The 21811-nt window shown below is 35.5% G+C and overlaps 1 protein-coding gene across 1 annotated transcript; it reads right to left on the minus strand.

Annotated features, from left to right (window-relative positions):
• Positions 1-18428: 18428 nt before the first annotated feature.
• LOC146883518 (uncharacterized) lies at positions 18429-20004 on the minus strand. The gene is made up of 4 exons (XM_085666600.1): positions 19513-20004; positions 19204-19427; positions 18762-19019; positions 18429-18681 (listed from the first exon to the last, which is right to left on the minus strand). The coding sequence occupies exons 1-4, from the start codon at positions 19999-20001 to the stop codon at positions 18429-18431; spliced, it is 1224 nt and encodes a 407-aa protein (XP_085522726.1). The 5' UTR covers positions 20002-20004.
• Between the last annotated feature and the right edge of the window lie 1807 nt (positions 20005-21811).

The raw sequence follows: 21811 nt of genomic DNA on the forward strand, positions 1-21811 counted from the left end.
GCTTGTATGCTCCATTTCCATGTCTAGCTAAGCTTTTTGCATTGATTCCTTGATGAAATTGAAATGAAACCATGAGATTGTTGGTCGTTCTTGGGTTGTATTCGAAATTGCATCTGTTTCAGGTTGCGTTTTGATGATAAACATGTTTTTGATGCATGCTAAATCTCAAATTCGTGTGTGCACATTAATGGCTTGTATTCATGCTTAATGTTTATGGTTCTGTCACAGCTTGCTTCAATTTGTGAGTGTTAACTGCCTGAAATTTGTTGTGCTTAATGACAATGAATCCATGGTAATTTTCACTTAGTTGATTACTTAAGGTTCATGAGAGAAAATTCGAATAGAACAATCAATTTGGTAATCTGTGATTGGTGAACTTTCAATTGAATTAAGGAATCATTGCATTTTCATATAACTGTTAAATTTCTCTGCATTGCGTATTTAATTTTGTGTGAAATTGAATCTGCCAAACCCCCATATGTTATACTTTTGTGTTCATTTGGAAATTGAAGCTTTGGATGAAAATATTAGTCGTTGGGAGACAACTTGGTTCAACTTTCGCATACTGGATTTAACTGTTTTAATTTGGTGGGGTACGACCTCTATCAGATATGAGTGTGGAGGAAGAAACCATGACTGTGCAGGAAGAAATAGCCTATTTATCATTCATCTAATGAACACCAACCCTAGGGAGGCTTCTCCCTGTACCCTCAATCCTTTCTCCTGTATCCCTAAAAGCTTATTTAATTCCTAGTTTGCCCTCCATGTCCCCTTTGATTAACTGGCATTGCAGCAGCCGCAACCTCTGGATCTTTTATTTTGTATTGTGTTGTTCTTCACATCCTTTCAAGCTTCCTTCCATTCGAATTAAGTTCATTCTTCGCCTACTTAATCATTTAATCATTTGTATGTGTTATTTGTGCAATTCATGTTTAAATTTGTAAAAGAGACGCTGCCTAGTTTGAATATGTTATTTGAAATAGCGGAAGTGGACTTCTGTAGCATTTTTTTTCTAAAAAAGACCATTACAGATGTCGACATCCGGTTCAGGGAGTTCCATTGCGGATGTCAACATCCGATTCACATGTTTTGAATTTTATTTTTCGGATGTGGCAATTAAGTTGGACCATTACTGATGTTGACATTTGGTTCAAGCAATTAAATTGCGGATGTCGACCTTTGATTCACATTTTTTGAATTTTCTTTCAATATATGGCAACTGAATTGGATTATTATGGATGTCGACATCCAGTTTAGGCAATTGAATTGCGAATGTCAACATGCGGTTCATATTTATTTAGTTTTCATTTTGGATGTGGCACTGAAATTGTTCCATTACGGATGTCGATATCCGGTTGAGACAATTGAACTGCGGATGTCCACATTCAGTTTACATGTTTTGAGTTTTAATTCATAGATGTGGCATTGAAATCTTCCATAACTATAATCACCTATAGTTAATTAACAAAAAATCACCAACATTATAAAACTATAAACACACCATTCAAATAATTAAATTCAAAAAATATACCAAAAAGTACATATTAATCAAAATACTCTCAAACATCCGTAATTAAATTTTTAATCATTTATACCAAATACATTAATCAAATTAATCAAATTAATCAAATTGTTAATGATTTTTAAAAAATATAGAAATATATATATATATATATATATATATATATATATATATATATATATATATATATATAACTAAGAAAATCAAATACGAGCAGAAGACCAAAATACTCGGTAAAATATCATTAAAAAAATAAAAACAATGGACTCAAACAGGATGTCGACATCCGGTTCACTAATTGACATTTGTGGTTTTCATCAACACCGGATCTCGACATCCGATGTATTGCAGACATTCGTTTTCATTTTCCGTGTACCCATAATGCTTTTTGTAAAAATATATACAAAATTATAATTAATAAATGAATATTTATAACTAAGAAAATCATATAAGACATAAAATAATCACAATGACAAAATACACAGTAAGCAACTATAAAAAAAATATTGGACCCAAAAGTAAGTGAATCGAATGTCAATATCTGCTTCACTAATTAACATTCTTGATTTCCATACACACCGAATCTCAACATCCAATGTAAGGGCTGACATCCGTTTTTATTCTCATGTACTCCCAATAAGTGAACCGGAAGTCAACATCCGGTTTACTAGTTGACATTCGTGGACTTCACAAACACCGGATCTCGACATCTGGTGAAATGCACAGTTGAGATCTGTTTTGTATATCAACCAGAGGTCGACATCCGTAATGTAAAAGATATGAATTAGATCTCGACATCTGATAGTCACTTCAAGACATGTGTTTTCTATTTTATGCTACGAATGACCACATATGAAATTATACAAACTAGGTCTCAACATCCGATTTTGAGCAATACTGGAGGTTGACATCCAATGCGTTTTTATAACTTTTTTCTGAATCGGAGGTCTATATCCGGTATTTAATCAAGTTATTTATTTTTTTCAGCCATTGTCAATGCATCATGAATATAAAAAAAAAGCTAAAGAATGAATAAACATTGAACACCTTATATCACTAGACAACCAAAAACACGTATATGCATTATAAAGCGTTTAAAAAGATACATGGTGGCAAAAAAATTCAGAGAACTCATACCTGATGAGGATGAAGGAAGAGAGAAGAGACACAAGTGCAAAGGACCATAGAAGATTTAAAAAGAGGGACCACAACAAAAACTCAAGGGACTATAGCAAAAAAATCAACTACAGTAAAACGTTTTAATGGAAAACGTCGTTGCAGGATGAAAGAATGAAGAGGCAAAGGTTACATTTTGAAAACGTGAGAAGTTTGGAGGTGCAGGTTTCAGTTAAGAAACAACGGGCAAATAACATGCAGTAACTTTTTTTAATTATTTTACCTACCTCGATTGGTATGGATATAAATGTAATTAATGGAGGAATCGGAGGTACAGGATAAACGATTGGGGATACAGAGAGAAGCCCCCAACCCTAGTTGCAACCCCGGCCCACACTGCCTTGGCCCAGTCCAAACCACCACCAGCCATGGCGGCCACCACAAGAAGTGTTATTCCTCATCTTCTCGGAACATCTCCCTCCAAAAGCAAGGGGCTTCCATTTTTTCGCGACCAATCCCTTCTTCAGCGCGTGACGAATCCTAGCTTCCTTTTCTCAAGCGCGAGGATCCTCAGCCCTAGCATTGCAATTACCTCGCTTAAGCCATCAATGACGTCAATCCTAGTCGAGCCTTCTCTGGTGTTGAGACCTCCTTCTTCTTCCATTCTCTATCCAACTCGAGCTAAACCATAACCATAATTCCGCTTGCATGCCTCCCCTTGTTCAAACCATTACCGACAATGGCCATCGTCAGAGGAGAAAAAAGAAAACTAAGTTATTCTAAATACGGGAGTAGAACGAAGGAAAGAAGGATTATAGTGCGTGTACATGTTATAAACAAGAAAGTCAAGGAGTTGAGAGGCATGTAAATTCCAATCATAAAAGTCATTTGGAACAAAGCCACCGGACATACAACGAAAAATTTGACGAAAAAAAGGAGAGAAAATCATCCTAATTTATTTTAGTCAATAAAAATTTTGAGGATAAAATATTTTGTAAGTGGAAGAGAAATATTACATGTACAAATAATTTACAACACAGTATTTTCAAATACAATGTGTTAGAATTATGTTATTTATGAATTATATATATAATTTGATATTTTAGTATTTTTTATTATTTTAAAATAGTATATATATATATATATATATATATATATATATATATAAAAGAATTAAAAATTATATATAACGAATTAAAAATTTGTCAATTAATTAATTACCAATATTATTATTATTATTATTTTAACACTAGATAATAAAAACTAATTAACTAATAAAAATATACTAATGTTGTATTATTTATGAATTATATAAATATTTAGTTATTACATATATATATATATATATATATATATATATATATATATTAGAATTATAAATTAAATCTATTTAGTTATTTACTTATATTTATATTTAATTGTGTATTGGTCATATATATTTATTTATTTATATTTAATTTCAATTTTCCATTTGTTCTATTTATTTATATATATTTAATTATATTTACCTTTAGTTACGTATTGATCCTATTTACTTATGTATTTTTACCTTCACTTATATGTCGGTTCTATTTACATTTTTATATTTACCTCTAATTACACATTAATCTTGTTTACTTATTTATATTTTCCTTAAGTTACGTACTTATCATGTTTACCTATTTATATATTTACCTTATTCACTAATCCTAGTTGTTTATTTATTTAGATGTATTGGTTGTTTTTCAATGTTCATTATTTTATTTATTTATGGCAAATAAGTGTAATAATTATTGTGAAATGATAAAAAAAATTATGATAAATAAATATTTTATTACAGTAGTTGGAGGTATGACATTGGTGTTTTAAATAAGCAAGTTTTACTAAAGGTGAGATGTTCTTGGGTTATTCTATTGGTCATGATGAAACTCATTTATCCCAACTAACACTACAAAATTAATTCAAATCTTTATAAAATATGATAAAATGGAATATGTAGATTTAAAAGAGAATTTGTATGCATTTTGATATGTGATAATTTTACAAGATATTTGTCTCACTTCTTTGTTTCATTGTTGTTTATAAAATAAAAAAAATTCAATAATCTCATCTTGAATAGATGGTTGCACCAAACACGTTTGATCCTTTCACTATAGACTTCGTAGCGATTTTTCTAAGAACTACATGGCAAATAAATGTTGCAAACAATTTAGTAACATTTCAACGAACATGTTATAATTGAGTTTATTGAACATGCACCAGTACAAACAGGGGATTTGGCAGCGGTTATTTTTTGCCATTTTGCACTGGTTTTGCAACCGAGGCATATAGAGCTGAGGCCAAAAAGGTCAAGCTTTTTGCCTTGAGTGAAAACCGAAGCAAAAACCCTACTTTCTGCCTCAATTTTGTATGACCCACACTTTGGACATTTCTTCAAATCTTCAAATTCTTTTATGTATAATATGCAATCATTAGGACATGCATGTATCCTTCTATACTCCATATCCATCAGACAAAGAATTTTCGTGGCGTCATAATTTTGAGTGGGTAGAGTATTTCCCCCGGGAAGCATTTCATTCAAGAGTACGAGTAATTCTGTGAAGCTTTTATCCATCCACCCATTGGTCACTTTCAAATTCATAAGTCTTAAAATCGCTGACAACCGCGTGAACTTAGTTGAACCAACATAAAACGAAGTTTCTGCATCAGCAGACATCATCTCATACACATGTCCTCTATTTGGTGGAATCGACAACATGTTCAGTTCAAGAAATAGTTGGAAAGTCTATTAATTAGCCGTGCAATGTTCATATTGTATAATTTCTAAGGAAACCACCAGAAATAAGATGTTCCCTAACTTGAGTTGCATTCAACTTTCTACAATTAAAATAGTTAACACAAGGACATCTAAACTTTACCTCATCATCACATCTACCCTTATAAAGTTGCGCAAATTGTATAAATTCTTCTACTTCGTTCTCATACTTAGCATTGATGCGTGGTGAACTAATCCAATCTCGATCCATATGTATATATACTGAAATTGCATGAACAATTTTAGTAATGATTGAATAAATGCTCACGTTGCTCGTCTAATCAAGGTGTGACCCTATCCCATTCAAGAAAATTCACTTTCTTCATTTATTGGTACATATTACTTTTAAAAAACATATCTTAAATTTCACAAAATTGAGCCAACATTTCGCATTGGTCTTCAGGATACATGAAATGAAAGTGATTATCAACCACAATCAAATATGAACCTGAAGATCAATACAAAACACAGTTGACAAATATTCATGAATTTTAAGATATGTATATTAATATATATATATATATATATATATATATATATATATATATATATATATATATGCACTAATAAACTACTAGAAAGTGATTAATCTTCTTAAACACGCCATTTTTCGAGTTTTTAACTAACCCCTAGGGAGAACGTGGTGACACGACGGTGGTTGGAGGTGAGGAACGATGCATCGCAATGGCCCGTCGGATTAGTAGCACCCTTCATAAACTTGCCAGAAAAGAGGAGCCTGCAGATTGCTGCAGCTTTTGCGGGGAAGGAGGCGGAGGGGAGAAATCGCAATAGCAACAATATGGCGGTGCGTGGTGGACGGAGTAGTAGACCTGTGGTGGCACGAGTGGTCGGGGCGAGCAACAATAGCAGCAACCAGAGCAGTGGGCGCAGAGGGAGAATTCACAACAGGAGGAAGAAGAAGAAGAAAATGGATTCACATTTCTTGAACCCTAACAAACTTTATGGCCTCAATTCAATTTTTAACCGAGGCATAAAACTATATTTGGCACCAGTCCATTTCCAATAGAGGCCAAACATCACTACCCAAGTGGCATTTTTGAAATATTGGCCAACTTTTTTGCACCAATCCATTTCCACCTGAGGCATATAACCCCTTTTGGCACCGCTTTTATCAGAACCAAAGCAGAAAGGTGCTTTTTGCTTCAGGTATATGCTAAACCGAGGCATAAAACTTGGGAATTACAAAAAGTCAACCGTGCCATTTTATGCTTCAGTAAAGTTACAACCAAGGCCTATAACGCAAGTTAAAAAGCCAAAATTGCACTAGTGATGAGATACAAAAACATGTTAAAAATAGTGTTTTAGTTGCATAATCTTCTTTTGATATTTTGATATGTGTTAGTGTAGCTGCAACTAAGTTAAGTTCATGCGGAAGTGAAAATAGAATGATTAAAGCTTCATGACACCTTAAAGATAAATCCAAAAATAGAAAATAATCAAAACCACAAGAAATCAAGCCAAACATTCCATGAAGAAGGAAAGAAAAATATTAGAAAGTGAATAAGTTTACTTAAGTCAAACTGAAATTTGCTTAGCCAGGAAGAAGGAACGGGCAGCAAAAATTGGGCTTGAAGTTTTCTCTATCTTTTTCCATAAAAAGGCTTTGACAATTCAATAAATTTATGATAAAAGATAATTTATGACAAAGATATCTTTAAATATTTTATTTGATATTTTTAAATAATTATCTTATTACATTATATTAATAAATATCAAAAGATAATATTTGTCAAATATTTTTTAATCTGGCAAGATCTTAAATCTAATTAAATCTCCCCAACAATCAAATCTATCTTGAAGATATTGGATTATTTAGAACATAATTGGAGGATATTACATTATGTGAAAGAAGATTACAACAAAGAAGCCCAAAACAAAGCCTAGTCAAATTTCTATATAAAGAAACTTAGGTAAACACATTAGGAGATCTTAGGAACCCTTTAGGGGAGCATAATTTTGTCCTTCATCTCATCTTTCACGTTCTACACCCTCTTATCTTCTATTTTTATGTTATTTCTACATTCAATGGAGTTTTAAGCCTTTGGGGTTGATTCTAGTGTAATTTCTTAACTGGATTTTGAGGTTAGATGAAATCTTGCTTGCCACATTTGAAAACAACAGAGTAAAATGGATTATAACTCACCACCAATTTTGTACACAATAGTGATTAAGATAATGAGAACATGTCCCAAATCATGCACAGGCAACTTAACCAATGTTTCATCAAGAAGAAATCGATCACATGCAGTAAATAATATAACTACTAATTAGAACAAGGACCCTTCATTCATTCAAGATGCTCTAGCTAGAACTTCTAAATTCTCAAACACATCAGCAAGATCAATGTAGAAATCTCTTGTGATTGATCTTGGAACTGTAACAGTTAAAACTCCATCTTCATACCCAATAGAGATGCCATTGAGATAAACCCTCCCAAGCAACCTAAAGTTCCTCTCAAACTTCCTTGTAGGTTCTCTGGATTCATCCACTACTTCAGTTCTAATCATGAGGTACCTTGAAATTTCAACCTCCATTCTCATCTTCTCTTTCGCCACACCTACCACAACAACTAAACATCAAATAAACAAACCCAGTTCAAATATCTTAAAGCAAATTATGAGAAAAGCCAAAAGAACTTAATTTTCACCTATAACCTATTAGAAATCATGAATTGTGTGGCTTAGAAATTATTAAACGAAACATACATTTGACATCACTCTTCAACTTAACTAGAAGCTTCATAAGCATTAAATTGCACATTATTTCAAAATATAACATGGGAAAGAAAATAAAGCAACAAATATTATTAAGCATGACTAAGCTTAATATTAAATATTAGTTCTAAAACTAGTTTACAAAATCAAAATTTAAGGACCCTAAATTTTGACAACGAGATAGATGCAATAAATCAACAATACAAGAAACCACAGTAAAAACCACACACATAGGCAAACCAACTCAAGATAAGTGGGGTTGCCAACACTTGAGCTCTGGGCTCAAGATGACATTAAAGGAAGAATACACTCTACTTGATGGCTCTATGCTCAAGCTAGGATGTTCCAAAGCTAAAAGATAAAGCCCATGGTGTAAAGTGGCACACGAAATACTTGAATGGAGGCAATGGATGCTCTCAGTTTTGATGGTTTGATGTGTAGAATGGTGTGGTTTGGTGCTCTAAAGTGAGATAGGGCCAACACTCAACGAAGGGTGGCTAGAGGAAACCACATGGGATGCTCTAGCCAAGACTTTGAAGACAAGTATGAAGGCACAAAATAATTGGCAGCATAACTCTACTAATTTCAAAATGAATTTACAAGGGGGAGACAACTTTATTTATAGCCTAAGGTTTCTCCAAATTTGGATATGCAAACCCTTTAAAAACTCTAACTTGGCATAAATCCTCTCTAATAGGAGGAGGACATGTGACCACTCAAGAAGGTGGGAAATACTCTCAATTCCTAGAGTATCATATGAACACTAAAGATGGTGGAAAATAGTCTCCATTCTTAGAGTGTCATGTGGCCACTAAAAGAAAAACTCTCCAATGAGAACATGACACATGGCTACTCTCTCCTAGAGGACATAAGTCTCTCCCTTGCCTTCCCAACTACCAAGATGGGCACAAATTGACTTGGAAAAGTCAATGAAGAATGCGCTCCACACTAATGGACTTTCTAAGGCCTGAAATCCTATGCTACTTGGCCAAATATACAAGGGCCCAAAGAAATCCTACACTACTAGGCCCATAGTACAAAGCCAAAATAAATCTATACTACTAAGATATTTAGTAATTGGCCATGATGATAAGAGCTTTGACCCTCCTTCCTCAAATGACACTAACTCTTCTTTATTATTCTTTGGCCATGCTAGGGGGTATGTCATCACTATTAAAGAGCACTCTCACAAATGGTTAAATATGAGGTAATTTTACTCAAAATATTCAACCCCTTTACAAGTCTAGAAAAGCCCATTTTATAATGTTGGGAGGGGTCTCTTCTAAAAAAGACAAAGCTAAGGACTAAGAAGCAAAAACTATTGTTCTAGAAGCTAGGTCAACTACAGGTGGTGTCTTGAAATGGAAAGCCACCTAGCTTGGTGGACAAGCTTTTGCTTATGCATATGTTGACCTTTAAGAAGAGAAGGTCATTTCTTGTGCTCTCTAAGCTCATATGCGCTCCATGCTTATTTGGCAACAAACCCAAGCCTCTTCTCCACTTCAAATAGTGTTATCCTCCTCCAAATTGGCACTGACTTGACCTATAAAACAAACACCTAAGGTCGAGGGTCAATAAGTCAACTCAAGTCAAGTCAACAAGTCAACTCAACTTAAGTCAAAAAAAGAAAATTCAACATAAAGAAATGGAAAATAAATATATAGAAAACTCAATTAACACAAGATTTCAAATCTGATCAATTTCTTAGTCATGATTACTTTCAATTAATAATATAAGCAATGTTTTATCAACAAATTATACAAACATGTATAATTTACAAAGAAAGATTTATTAAGTTGATTTTCTTCTTGATTTAACAAAAAACAAATTAAAATCAAAAGGTTAAACCAATGCAAGCAGATTTTTATACTAGTTCACTCGTAAATGAGTTATATCTAGTTAGTCAAGGCAACATGAGTATGACTTTCCACTATTTCAAAAGTTTTACAAAACCCTTACAAGATTACACTTTTGAAAAACAAAACAACACACCAAGGCTCTTGAATCCCATAAAAACCTCCAAAGCACAACTAAAACCTTTCTTGCAAACCTACAATCCCACCAAGAACCTCAAGTGTGGCTCTTTGTAGCCAACCAAGAACCTCTCTTCAAAGCTCAAACTATGAGCAATCACAACTCCAAACTTTAAAAAATGATCACAAACAATTCCAACACTACGAAGTTCAAAGAGAATGAGATATTGTAGAGGTATAAAACTGATTTCGCGCTAAAAATCAATCCCTCTCACTCACTCTGAAAATCTAGGCTTTATAGTTTGTCTACCAGTTGATATATTGAGCAGGTTGAATTTTTGTTCAATATGTTGATTTCACTTAACTTAAGTGAAATCATCTGATTGAATAATATTTCAACCGATAAAAATGCTACTTGCAAAACTATAAAACCAAGTCATTTAACCTGTTAAAAACCATTTTAATAGATTGAAAGACTACAACCAAACATAATACACCTAGTTTATGTCAAATAGTCTTCAAGCTAAGCTCCAACTTCAAGCTTCAACAACTTTGCATGTAGTCCAGTTCAATGTCTATTTCAAGCTTGATCAGATCAACCAACCTTCATTAGTTCTTCACATCTTCTTCAAATCTCGATGCACCAAAGTCATTTTGTGCTAACAATGGTGAGTCATGAACTCATCATCCTTCCCTTCATGGAGAGAATTCGACCACGAATTTGTAAAACCTATATTAAAAGGAGAAATATCACCTACATTAAAAGTATGACTCATGTTATAGTTAGAGGTCAAATCTATATCATAGGCATTATTATTAATTTTCCTCACAACTTGGAAGGGGTCATCCCCCCTAGGGTGGAGTTAGAACTTCCTTTGAGTAGGGAATATATCATTCCATAAGTGAAGCCATATCCAATCACCCTCTTTGAAGGTGACCTCCTTCCTACCTTTATTGGTAAACTTTTGGTATTTTCCAACTTTTCTCTATATATTATCTTTGACTTAGTAAGTCCTTGCCTCACGAGTGGGAAGAGAAAGGAAATATAGAGGGGTTAAGGGATTGAACCCATAAACAACCTCAAAGGGAAAGTGGGAAGTAGTGAAGCCATCCTACGGTACACAAACTTTATATGAGGAAAAATGTATTCCCAATCCCTAGGAGTTTTAGTTGTCATGCACCTCAACATTTGGCCCAAAGTCCTATTCACTACCTTGGTTTGGCCATCAATTTACGGGTGACAAGTTGTAGAAAAGAGAAGCTTAGTTCCAAGCTTCCCCCATAGTGTCCTCCAAAAGTGGCTCACGAACTTTGTGTCTTTATAACCTACTATTACCCTAGGTATGCCAAGAGCCTCACAACTTCCTTAAACAAGAGATATGTAATGAAGCTTGCATCATCTACCTTTTGGCATGGAATGAAATGTACCATTTTAGAAAATATATCCACAACCACAAAGAAGGAGTTCATGCCTTTCCTTGTCCTTGGGAGCCCTACTATCAAATCAAATGAAATGTCTACCCAATGCAAAGAAGGGATGGGCATATGAGTGTAGAAGCCATGGTATTCAGCCTTAAACTTGGCCTTCTTGTATGCCATGTAACTCTCACAATGTCTCTCTACATGCTTCCTCATATAAGGCCAAAATAAGTGCTCTTTTAAGACTTTTAAAGTCTTTGTGACCTCAAAATGCCTCATTATACCTCCCTCATGTACCTTGACTTTTAAAATTTAAGGACTCCAAATAATTATGGATCATAAATTCCTTAGAAAAAAGGTAGTGCCAAATTTGAAAAATTTTCACTAGATCATAGAGTTCCTTGTCATAAATGGAGTCGTTGATATGACTCCCCCTGAGTTTCTCACCATAGTAGGTTATGGGTTGTCCCTCTTTGAGAAGCACGACCCCAACACCTACATTGGATGCATCATACTTAACCTTAAATGTCTTAGAGAAGTTGGGAAGGACTAGGAGTGGTGCATTGATCAATTTTGATTTTAGAGTTGCAAAAGCCTTTGTTTGATCATTATCCTATTCCACACCCTTCTCAACCAACTCATTTAAAGGGCAACTATGGTGCTAAAATTTGGCACAAACCTCTTATAGAAGCTAACCAACCCATGGAAAGATCTAAACTCACTTACATTCTTTGGTGTTGGCCACTCTTATATGGCCACCACTTTCTCTTGGTCCACATAGACCCCCTTTGCATTCCCCTTGAACCCTAGGAAGATCACATGATCCCTCCCAAAGAAGCATTTGTCTTCATTAACATACAAGGACTGCTTCCTAAAGGTCTCTAACACACTCCTTAAATGATGCATATATTCTTCCTTAAACAAACTTGCCTCAGGGTCTCTAACACACTCCTGAAATGATGCATATATACCACTACAAACTTGCCTAAGTTCTCTCTAAGAACATGATGCATGACCCTCATGAAGGTAGTAGGTGCATTAGTCAAGCCAAAAGGCATAACTAACAATTCATATAATCCAAACATATTCTTGAATGTGGTCTTCTATTCATCTCCCCTTTTAATCCTTATTTGATTGTAACTACTTTTCAAGTCTATTTTGGAGAATATGATGGCACCATGTAACTCATCAAACAAGTCATCTAATCTACGAATAAGATACCTATACTTTATGGCCCTACAATCTATGTACATCATCCAACTCCTATCCTTTTCAAGGACAATAATCACAGGCATGGCACAAAGACTCATGCTATGTTGCACCCACCCCTTTTCCATTAACTCTCCCACTTGCTTTTGGATCTCTTTAGCTTTGATGACCTCTAAATAGAGTAATCACACCAGCATGTGCATTGGTTCAATTTGTAGTACCAAGTGTCGTATCCACAAGGATTTGACCAATCTTTATCAAAACCTATAATACTATTTGGATTTGTAATTTTAATATATTTGGCTATATTTTTATAGACTTTTTAGTCTTGGTTATAGCTCTAAACATGCAGGCCAACTTGTGAGCTTTCCTTCCATGGAGGGTTTTCTCATAGCTCAGAGTTTCTTCGTGATGTTCATCCCATAAGGTTTCCTTCATGGGTGGGTTTCCTCCGTGGTTGAGTTCTAGAACTTGGTGCTTCAGGTTGTTTCATGGTAAAATTCTCCTTGTGTGGCTTAAGCACCATCTACTCAAATCAAGATGTAAAGGCAACATTTGAAATTTGTTGAAACTGCCTTTCGGTGCTTAGGCTATGCTTTTAGGGCTCAAACTGCTTGACTCTTCTTTCTTCTAAATCACAGTAATTTACATAAAAATTGCGTTAAATCACCACACATGTTTGCATCCCAATGCTTTTAGTAAATTCTAAGTGAAAGATAGTAAAATATCATGTTAATGCAAGATAATCAAACAAGATAAGTGCCAAAATGTATGTGAAATATAAGTAAAATAGGAACTTATCATTTGATCGTGCATTTTCAAATACTTGGTAAATAAGAAACTAAAAATTTCAAATTAGCATGACATAGGACTCAAAACAAAAGGTAAGCACATTTAAAAGACTCACAAGACATAAGAATGGAAATTAAGCATGGAAACACAAGATGTGCTCACGGTCATGACATTCAACTTGGCAAATATTTGTTTGGTAAGTTCCTCTACAATGTGAAAAAGAACTTTCTTTGGTAGGTCATAAGAAATTTACCATGTCATATGATGAGGACCTAATTCATAAGATGTTTTGTTGTAGATGAAAACTTATTGAAGGTAGTATGACAAATGTATATCACTTTCTAATTGAATGCACAAGTCTTCTAGAAGTATATTCAAGTGTATGTGATGATGTGATGTCAGTAGTTGATTACTTGAAAGGTAGCTAGTTGGGCTTAGAGATATTAGACTTTTGATTTTGTTGTTGTATTATGATTAACTTAAATGAATGAAATTTTTAATGCATTCATTACATTTAACGAATGTTACATATACATGTGTGTTTTGGAATATATTATTTAAATTCAAGGGATGTTAAATATGTATGAGCGTTTGGACTTTCTTTTTAAAAGAATACTAGCTTATCTTGTGTGTCTTTGTTGTGTTGTCTTCAACTGTAATTATTGTATGTTATATGAGAACAAATGATACTTCAGGTGAGAAGACTGAAAAGGTAAATAACTGATAAGAGATAATAAAAAAATGTTATATTTTTTATAAAATTTCTTTATTGAAGGGTTTATATATATATATATATATATATATATATATATATATATATATATATATATATATATATATATATATATATATATTATATGAAGTAGAAATAGTTATGTTTTAAAAAATATTCAGAAGAAATTTGTAAATATGTATGCATATTAAATTCCTTTGTTAAATGTTTAGTACTAAACTAATTTCTAAATGGGATGCTACATTTTATAAATTTTTAAATTACAAATAAAAAATCACACCACATGTAAGGCCCACTTTAATTTCGGCACTAATCTTAAGGGCCTACCCCAATCAGTTAGGCCTAAGCCTAACAATCTTATTTCCTGTTCACTTTCAGAAAAACAGTTTCTCAAACACTCTCTTTTCCTCTCAACAGAAGCTCTGTTAGGGTTTGGTCCCCTTCTTGGTCACGCTAGCTCAAAGATCACTCCTGTCTCACGTGTTAGTTCTTGAATCGTACTTTCTCCTTTCTAAGCTTTGTTTTCGTGGTCCCAGCTAGGGCTCCTCTGGGTAACCTAGTGTTGTTTTGGTGTTGCTATTTCCAGCTTGCGAATTTGTTCTAGGAGTTGGGTGTCTTTTCTGCTCGTGCCAAAGTCGTCACAATAACTTTCAAAAAGGTAAGGGAAGTAAGGGTTTTTCTTATTTTCTTTATATTTGCTTGTTTAGCTTTATTTATGTGTTTGATATGCTTAGGTGTTGCTGTGATTGCTTGGATTATGGATGAATGTGTTGTGGTTTGCAAATGCTTAACTATTGCACGGGAGAACAGTGGTGGGTACTTATTTTCTCGCCCAAGCGAACGTGTCTCACTTAGGCGAGATTAGCAGCAACTTGCCCAAGTTTTCTACTCAAACTGTCACTCAAGCGACGAGCCTTCATTTTGAGCAAGGGCTAATCTCGCTCAGGCGAGGAGGTCTCGCCTAAGCGAGAAATCGCAGAAGCCATTGTTCTCCTGTTCGAGCTCTCGCCTAGGCAAGAAGGGCTCGCCTGAGCGAGAGAACCTCTCTCGCCTAAGCGAGGTCTTCTAGCCTGAGCGAGTCTGGGAAAGGTTTGTGCTCTAGTTCTGTTTGGTTCTCTAATATGGTTGCTTGCTTGCTTGATAAGGCGTTTTACCACAAAAGCCAAATGTATGATGCCATGTATATTGCATGAGATTAAATGGGGATGATATGTTGTCGTGTTGAACATGAAACGGAAAGTATGAATTGGTTGGTTGGTTGTTTGAATGATTACATGAGACATGGTATGCATGATAACTTTATGCTTGGTTGGTGAGACATGATTTTGGTGTGGTTTAAGATGTAATTCCATGAATCTCTAGGTGAGATCTCATGGTGGTGCCTCATTGGTCCAGACGTAATTCCACGAAGGTTTCACGGTGATGCCTCATTGGTTAGGACATAATTCTACGATGGTTACATGGTGGTGCCTCATGGTCAAGACGTAATTCCATGACCTCTATTAGTGGGAGCTCATGATGGTGTCTCATGATTAGGACGTAATTCCATGAAGTTTCGTGGTGGTGCCTCATTATATAATTTAGTAAGGATTCAAGTAAGGATTGTATCCTAACACTCTAAAGAGTCTGTTAGTCCCACGTAGAGCGTACTGACTCGATTGGTGAGAGTAGTAGGAGGCCCTAGTCTTTGGCAAGATAATGGCCTTAGATGTTTGAAGGTTAACCTTGTGAGTGCTAGGGTAAAATCAATTGGCAATTGACCTTACAGAGCAGTAGAGGCCACCACAAGTGCAAGTATCCAGTGAATCTAACTGATTATATGTATCCGGATAATCGTGCCTTGAGTCTTAGTGTCTTGTTTTTTGGTCATTGCATGCGTGGTTGATGTGTGTATCTTTTTCTATAAAATTATATGAAATTTTATGATTAATCATTTTCAACTCTAGCTTACCATTTCTGCTTGTTTGTATGTTCTTTGTGTGGTTTTTCTCCTTTTGCGATGATCATCAATTTATTGATGTGAGTAGATGCGAGGACTCCCCGTGGTCATCAGGGTGATAGAGATTCCGCTGCTTAGTTTGTCTTGGATCTGATTCTGTTTTCTTGAATTTCCTTTTAGGGTTGTAGCCCATGTATTGTCTAGCTCCTTGAGCATTATTTTGAATAGTGTTGATCTATTTCTCTGTCTTGTTATTTGCATTGTGGTGTGCCTTAGTTTTTCCTTATAAGTATTCTTGGACAACTGTAAGGAGTAGCGTTTATACTCCATGACTTTGCCCTTGTATTATTCATCGTAATGTTTCATTTAAGGCTTAATTACTGTTTTAGTCCTCGAATTTGTTCTGAAGTCTCAAAAAGGTCCTCTAAAGATCTGGAGTATCAATTTAGTCCTTTAATTTTCAAAAGTGACTCAATTTGGTCCTTTCTGTTTAAATTGAACAAACGCCGTTCACACAGTACTCACGTGGCATAATTGAACTGATACGTGTCAAAGTTTTTAAAACGGGGGTGCAATTGACGTGGCATGAGTTTTAATGAAACCCTAAATTGAGTAGGAAACCCTAAATTGAGAAGGTTTTCTTCCTCCTTCCTCTTTTTTTTGTTGCTGGTGTGAAATCCTTTAGGTGGCGATTTTGTTGTGGTTTGAAGCATGTCACAAGTGAACTCTTGTTGTTCTTGCACGTGTTCGGGTAATGGAAATCGTGGTTTGTCCTGTGCTGGTGGTGGATGGAAAGGGTTGGGTGTAACTCCAATTTGTCGGTGTGGAGATGTTGCTGTGATTAGAACTGCTAGAACAACTAGGAATGCTGGGAAGAAATTTTGGGGATGCCCAAATTTCAAGGTTAGTTGGTTAAGTGTTGTTGCATATTTGTTTTTTAAAATTATTGATTGTAATTATTGTTGATTAGTTTTTATCTTCGCTTTATGAACAGAGAGGAAATCAAGAATCTGTTGGGTGTAATTATTTCAAGTGGAGTGGAGAAGATGATATTGACCAAAGAGATGGTGTTATCTTGAGCCAGAATAGGGAGATTTGTAGTTTAGAAAAGAGTATTAAGTTGTATGAGAAATGGGTGAAATGTTTAATAGGAGTTGTTGGTGTTGTTGTTGTCCTTAATATAATCTTAGTTTCAGTGCTGTTGAAAAGTCCCTAAATTGTTGTGAAGGTTGTATTTGGTATGTTGTGCAATTATGTAGCTTGTTTTGGTGTGATATATAAAGTTTCAAATCACAGTGTGTTCTGTATTGGTGAATTTGTTATCTGTGAAAATCTGTTAATATTAAAAGGCTTATACAATTGAAAGAAAGGGGCCACATGAAATGCAAGATATGTGTGTTAATATGCGTGCAACACTAAAACAATGAAATGGGCCACACATGAAGTGCAAAATATATTCTGAAAGGGGCCACAGGAAGTCCAAAATATATTCCTTTGTCTAATTAAATTCAACTGGTTTTGAACAAAGCCTGCAATGTTAACCCACATATGGGTCCACTTGAAGTGGTACATCCAAAAATAATTCCAAAATAACATCAAGTGTTACATCCAAAACTAAATCCAAAGTGGATACATACCACAAAATACATTAAATACAGCAAATACTACATCCAAAATACATCAAGTACTTCACGGTTTCCAAACTTGCCCCCTCCTATGTGGAAGTTTCTGCCTCATGCTGGGTCTGCCACGTGATGGGGGACGTTGTGGTGCATTTGCTATTGCAGTGGGATGTGTTGGAAGTGGTGGAATGGCTGTTGCAGCTGGTGGAATGGCTGTTGGAGGTGCTGGAATGGTCGTTGCAGGTGCTGGAGTGGTTGTTGTAGGTGCTGGAATTGGTTGATTTGAAGTTGAAGCTTGAGTCAAATTGACACTTGGTGGCAGATTATCACCTACATTAGAACTTGACGGTTGGGTTGTATTAGGTGATGGTTCTGGAGATGGTGGAGCATGTGGGCATGTGCTTCTATTGTGTCCTACTTGTTTACAGATGGCACACTTCTTCCTTTCCCCTGCTCTTCTAACCTGGGTTTCATCTTTATTAAGCTCAGAAGCTAGAAGGCTCCTTTTCTTTTTTGGTCTTCCAGGTAAGGTACGCTTTACAGGAGGCAAGACATCGGGGAATGGAGTAATCTCTCACACATTTTGGCCATTCACAGGATATATTATTGAGTTATAAATTTCTTCATATGATGACTTGGTAAACCAATGTGCTATAAATTGTTCTGCATTCAGATTCAAGAAGGTCATTGCAGTTAGCGAGTGGCAACACGGAATGCCAGTAATACTCCATTTTCTGCAATTGCATTCCATGCTGTCCACATTAACAACATACTTGTCACCCAAAGTAGAAACATGTCTGACCTCAAAAATCTTGTCCGCTGACCAACTACATGCACAAAAAAAGTGACGTACATCATGAAGCAGTCCAATCACAAAATTCACAATAAAGTAGACAGAGATCAGTACCTTGGAACCCAATATTTTGTTAACTGCATCTCCTTGTTCAGTCTATCTCGAATTTTAGGGCATATTGAACTTTGAAAAGAACTTACTTTAAATTTATTACTTGCCCATCTATTCATCATGTACAACCGTATTTCTTCAAGCATGGTAACTATTGGCTTACTCCTAGCATCCACTAGCACGCTGTTGAAGGCCTCTGACATGTTGTTCACTAGTGTGTCACATTTCACAGTGGTATTGAACCTTGATCTTGACCAATACCTTTATCAGTTTGCAGCAATTATCAGAATTTTGAAATCATAAAAATATGTGCACGATCAATAAAATTTCACTGCAGTAATGCATTAATTCCAAATTTGCCATGCTATGTACTTTTCCTAATAACCTTTATCAGTGTGCACCAAATGAAAATGTGCAGAAAGTTAACAGAAATCCAAATACTTGCCTTGGAGGAATAGCTATTAAATGTTTGAAGGCATCCTCATTAACTTCTTTGATCTCCAACATAACCTTTTCCCATTCTTGTGGATGTGTGCAGTAAGCAGCCCTCCACATTAAACGTTTCAAAATCTTCTCTGGAAATTTCTTCCTAAAGTTCTCGTACAAGTGGCGCATACAGAACCTTTGGTCAACTCCAGGAATGAGCTCATTTAGAGCTGGCAGCAGACCCTAACAAAATAGCAACAATTAAACGAAATCAGAACTGCAATGAACCAATTAAAACCAATTAAATGACTGAAAAATAATTTATTACCTTTTGTTGGTCTGATACAAAGGTACATGAGGCACAACATTCAACTCCACCAAGATCATCAATTAAAAGGTCTAAGAACAAAGACCATGTGTCCTTATTTTCAACCTCCACAATTGCGTATGCTATAGGCAACATTTGATCATTGGCATCTCTTGCCACAGCTGTCAACAACTCACCACCATACTTACCCTTTAAAAAACATCCATCCAATCCTATTATAGACCTACATGATACAAAGCTGTCCTTGCATGCTTTAAAACAAACGTATAATCTCTGAAATATTTTTGAACCATCATGGTCTTCAACCTTTATTTTAATTGTTGAACCCGGATTTGATCTACGCAACTCATGAGCATAATCATATATACGTTTGTATTGCTCTATAAAGGAACCATCAATCTTGTTTGCAGCCATGGATCTTGCTCGAAAAGACATAGCACGAGATATAGACACGTTCCACTTCCTTAACCCCTTTTCTCGAATATGCATGGCCTTCACAGTAGGATTCTCTCTAACTGTCTTTTCTATTCTCCCACTTAACCACTTTGCATTGATTAGACGATTGTTAAACTCCCTAGAACAAGTATGTTTGTCCATAATTTTTCTCAACTGCCAAGTTTTAAGTATTGGTACATAAGCACAATAAGCAATCCATACACATTTTCCTCTTGCACCCAAACATACCACCCTTACTCTTTTTTTGTCATTCTTCTCAAATTTCAAATTTCTCCCGCTTTGCAACCCATAAGTTCTTATGGCTTCTATAAATTCTTCCTTGTTAACGAAATATGTCCTAACTTGCCATTCATATTCAGCCATACTTTTCGGCATACAAAAAGTGGGAAAACTTCCACATGTATCTTCATCACCACTGCTGGAATCACTGCCTTCATTACTTACCAACTCATCTGATTCCCATTCATTATCAGACAACCCTCTAGCATGTTTCTTCATTTCATTACTTTTTTGATTGTGATTAATTTTTTTCCTTGACCTAGTGGAAGTCCAATGTGATCCACCAACACCTGGGTCACAATCTATATCCACATCAATTAAACCATCACTATCTTCATCCTCCACCTGAACTTCTTCCGCATTTTGCTCTTGCACCCCCTCATTATGTGTCTCATTTTGGAACTCATTATCAACTTCAAGACTCTCATTCTGGACATGTACTTCAGCCTCACCCTGAACATGGACCTCTCCCTCAACCTCACCACTTTCAGGTTGGACTTGTTCTGCACCATCACACTGCACATCAACCTCAACCTCACCAAATTCAGGTTCGACTTGGTCTGGTACAATTTCAGGCACAGTGGCATTCTCCCCAGCTGAAAAATATTCTAGCATCTGTACTACCTCTGGTTCACAAACTGAATGAATTACAAACATATGAACTGAACCATGTTGCTTCGCGATGCTGACCATATGGAGTGCACCAACGTCATCAATGAAATGTTGTAACCTTTCCTCCAACACTACACAACCTCCAACAAAATAGCACAAATCTTTGACATTAATATAACCCATCTCTCGCAGTATTGATAACACCTCAAAGTAGGACCATCTATCTTCATCACACGACAAAACACTAAGTTGTCCATTAACATATTTAACTCCACCCTCGTTCACGAAGTGCCCTCCATGGTGGATAACCACTTCAAACTTCTCGTCATCCATCAAAGCTGTGAAATGTCCACATACCCAAAACCACATATTTTTATTACCAAACAAACCACCGATAAATCGACAGAAAATCAAACCCCATTTCGAAGGGGGACCACAAACTACAAAAAACTAAACCCCGTTTCGAAGGGGACCACAAATTACAGAAAAAGGAACCACAATGGTAGGACAATACAACCATCAAAATCAGAAAACCATTCTACTCAGTAAACCAAACTCAAAAACTATATACGAGAATCAAACTCAAAAACAAACCCAAATCCCCCAAAATCATATTCAACGCAAATAACAAAAAACCCTAAAATTGATTTCGAAAAAATTGGAAGCTCACCTGGATTGTTGAATGTCGTCGATCACAATGTCCAAATTTCATCTGATGCAGTGCCAATCACAACGAAAATCGAACCCAATCGAACCCTAGCTTAGCGTTTCCACGATGATCTTCGAACACTTCTCTCCTTGCACACTACAATTGATTGATACGGGCCACGTCACTAAAACTCATACACAGTCATTATGCCTTGTCACTGTTCTGTTACGATTTTTAACGGTGTTAATTTTGGGGACCAAATTGATTCACTTATGACAATTAGAGGACTAAATTGAGACTCCG

This window comes from Vigna unguiculata, chromosome 9 (genome assembly GCF_037176805.1).
Source record: "Vigna unguiculata cultivar grain cowpea cultivar isolate G323 ecotype 2 chromosome 9, ASM3717680v1, whole genome shotgun sequence".
NCBI lineage: Eukaryota > Viridiplantae > Streptophyta > Magnoliopsida > Fabales > Fabaceae > Vigna > Vigna unguiculata.

Coding starts and splice junctions, on each gene's coding strand:
- LOC146883518 (XM_085666600.1), bottom strand. CDS start 20,001: ATGCATATTCGAGAAAAGGGGTTAAGGAAGTGGAACGTGTCTATATCT. Junction 19,428..19,512: donor TTGTATCAGACCAACAAAAG/GTAATAAATTAT, acceptor CTATTTTGTTAG/GGTCTGCTGCCAGCTCTAAA. Junction 18,682..18,761: donor ACAAAATATTGGGTTCCAAG/GTACTGATCTCT, acceptor TTGTGCATGTAG/TTGGTCAGCGGACAAGATTT.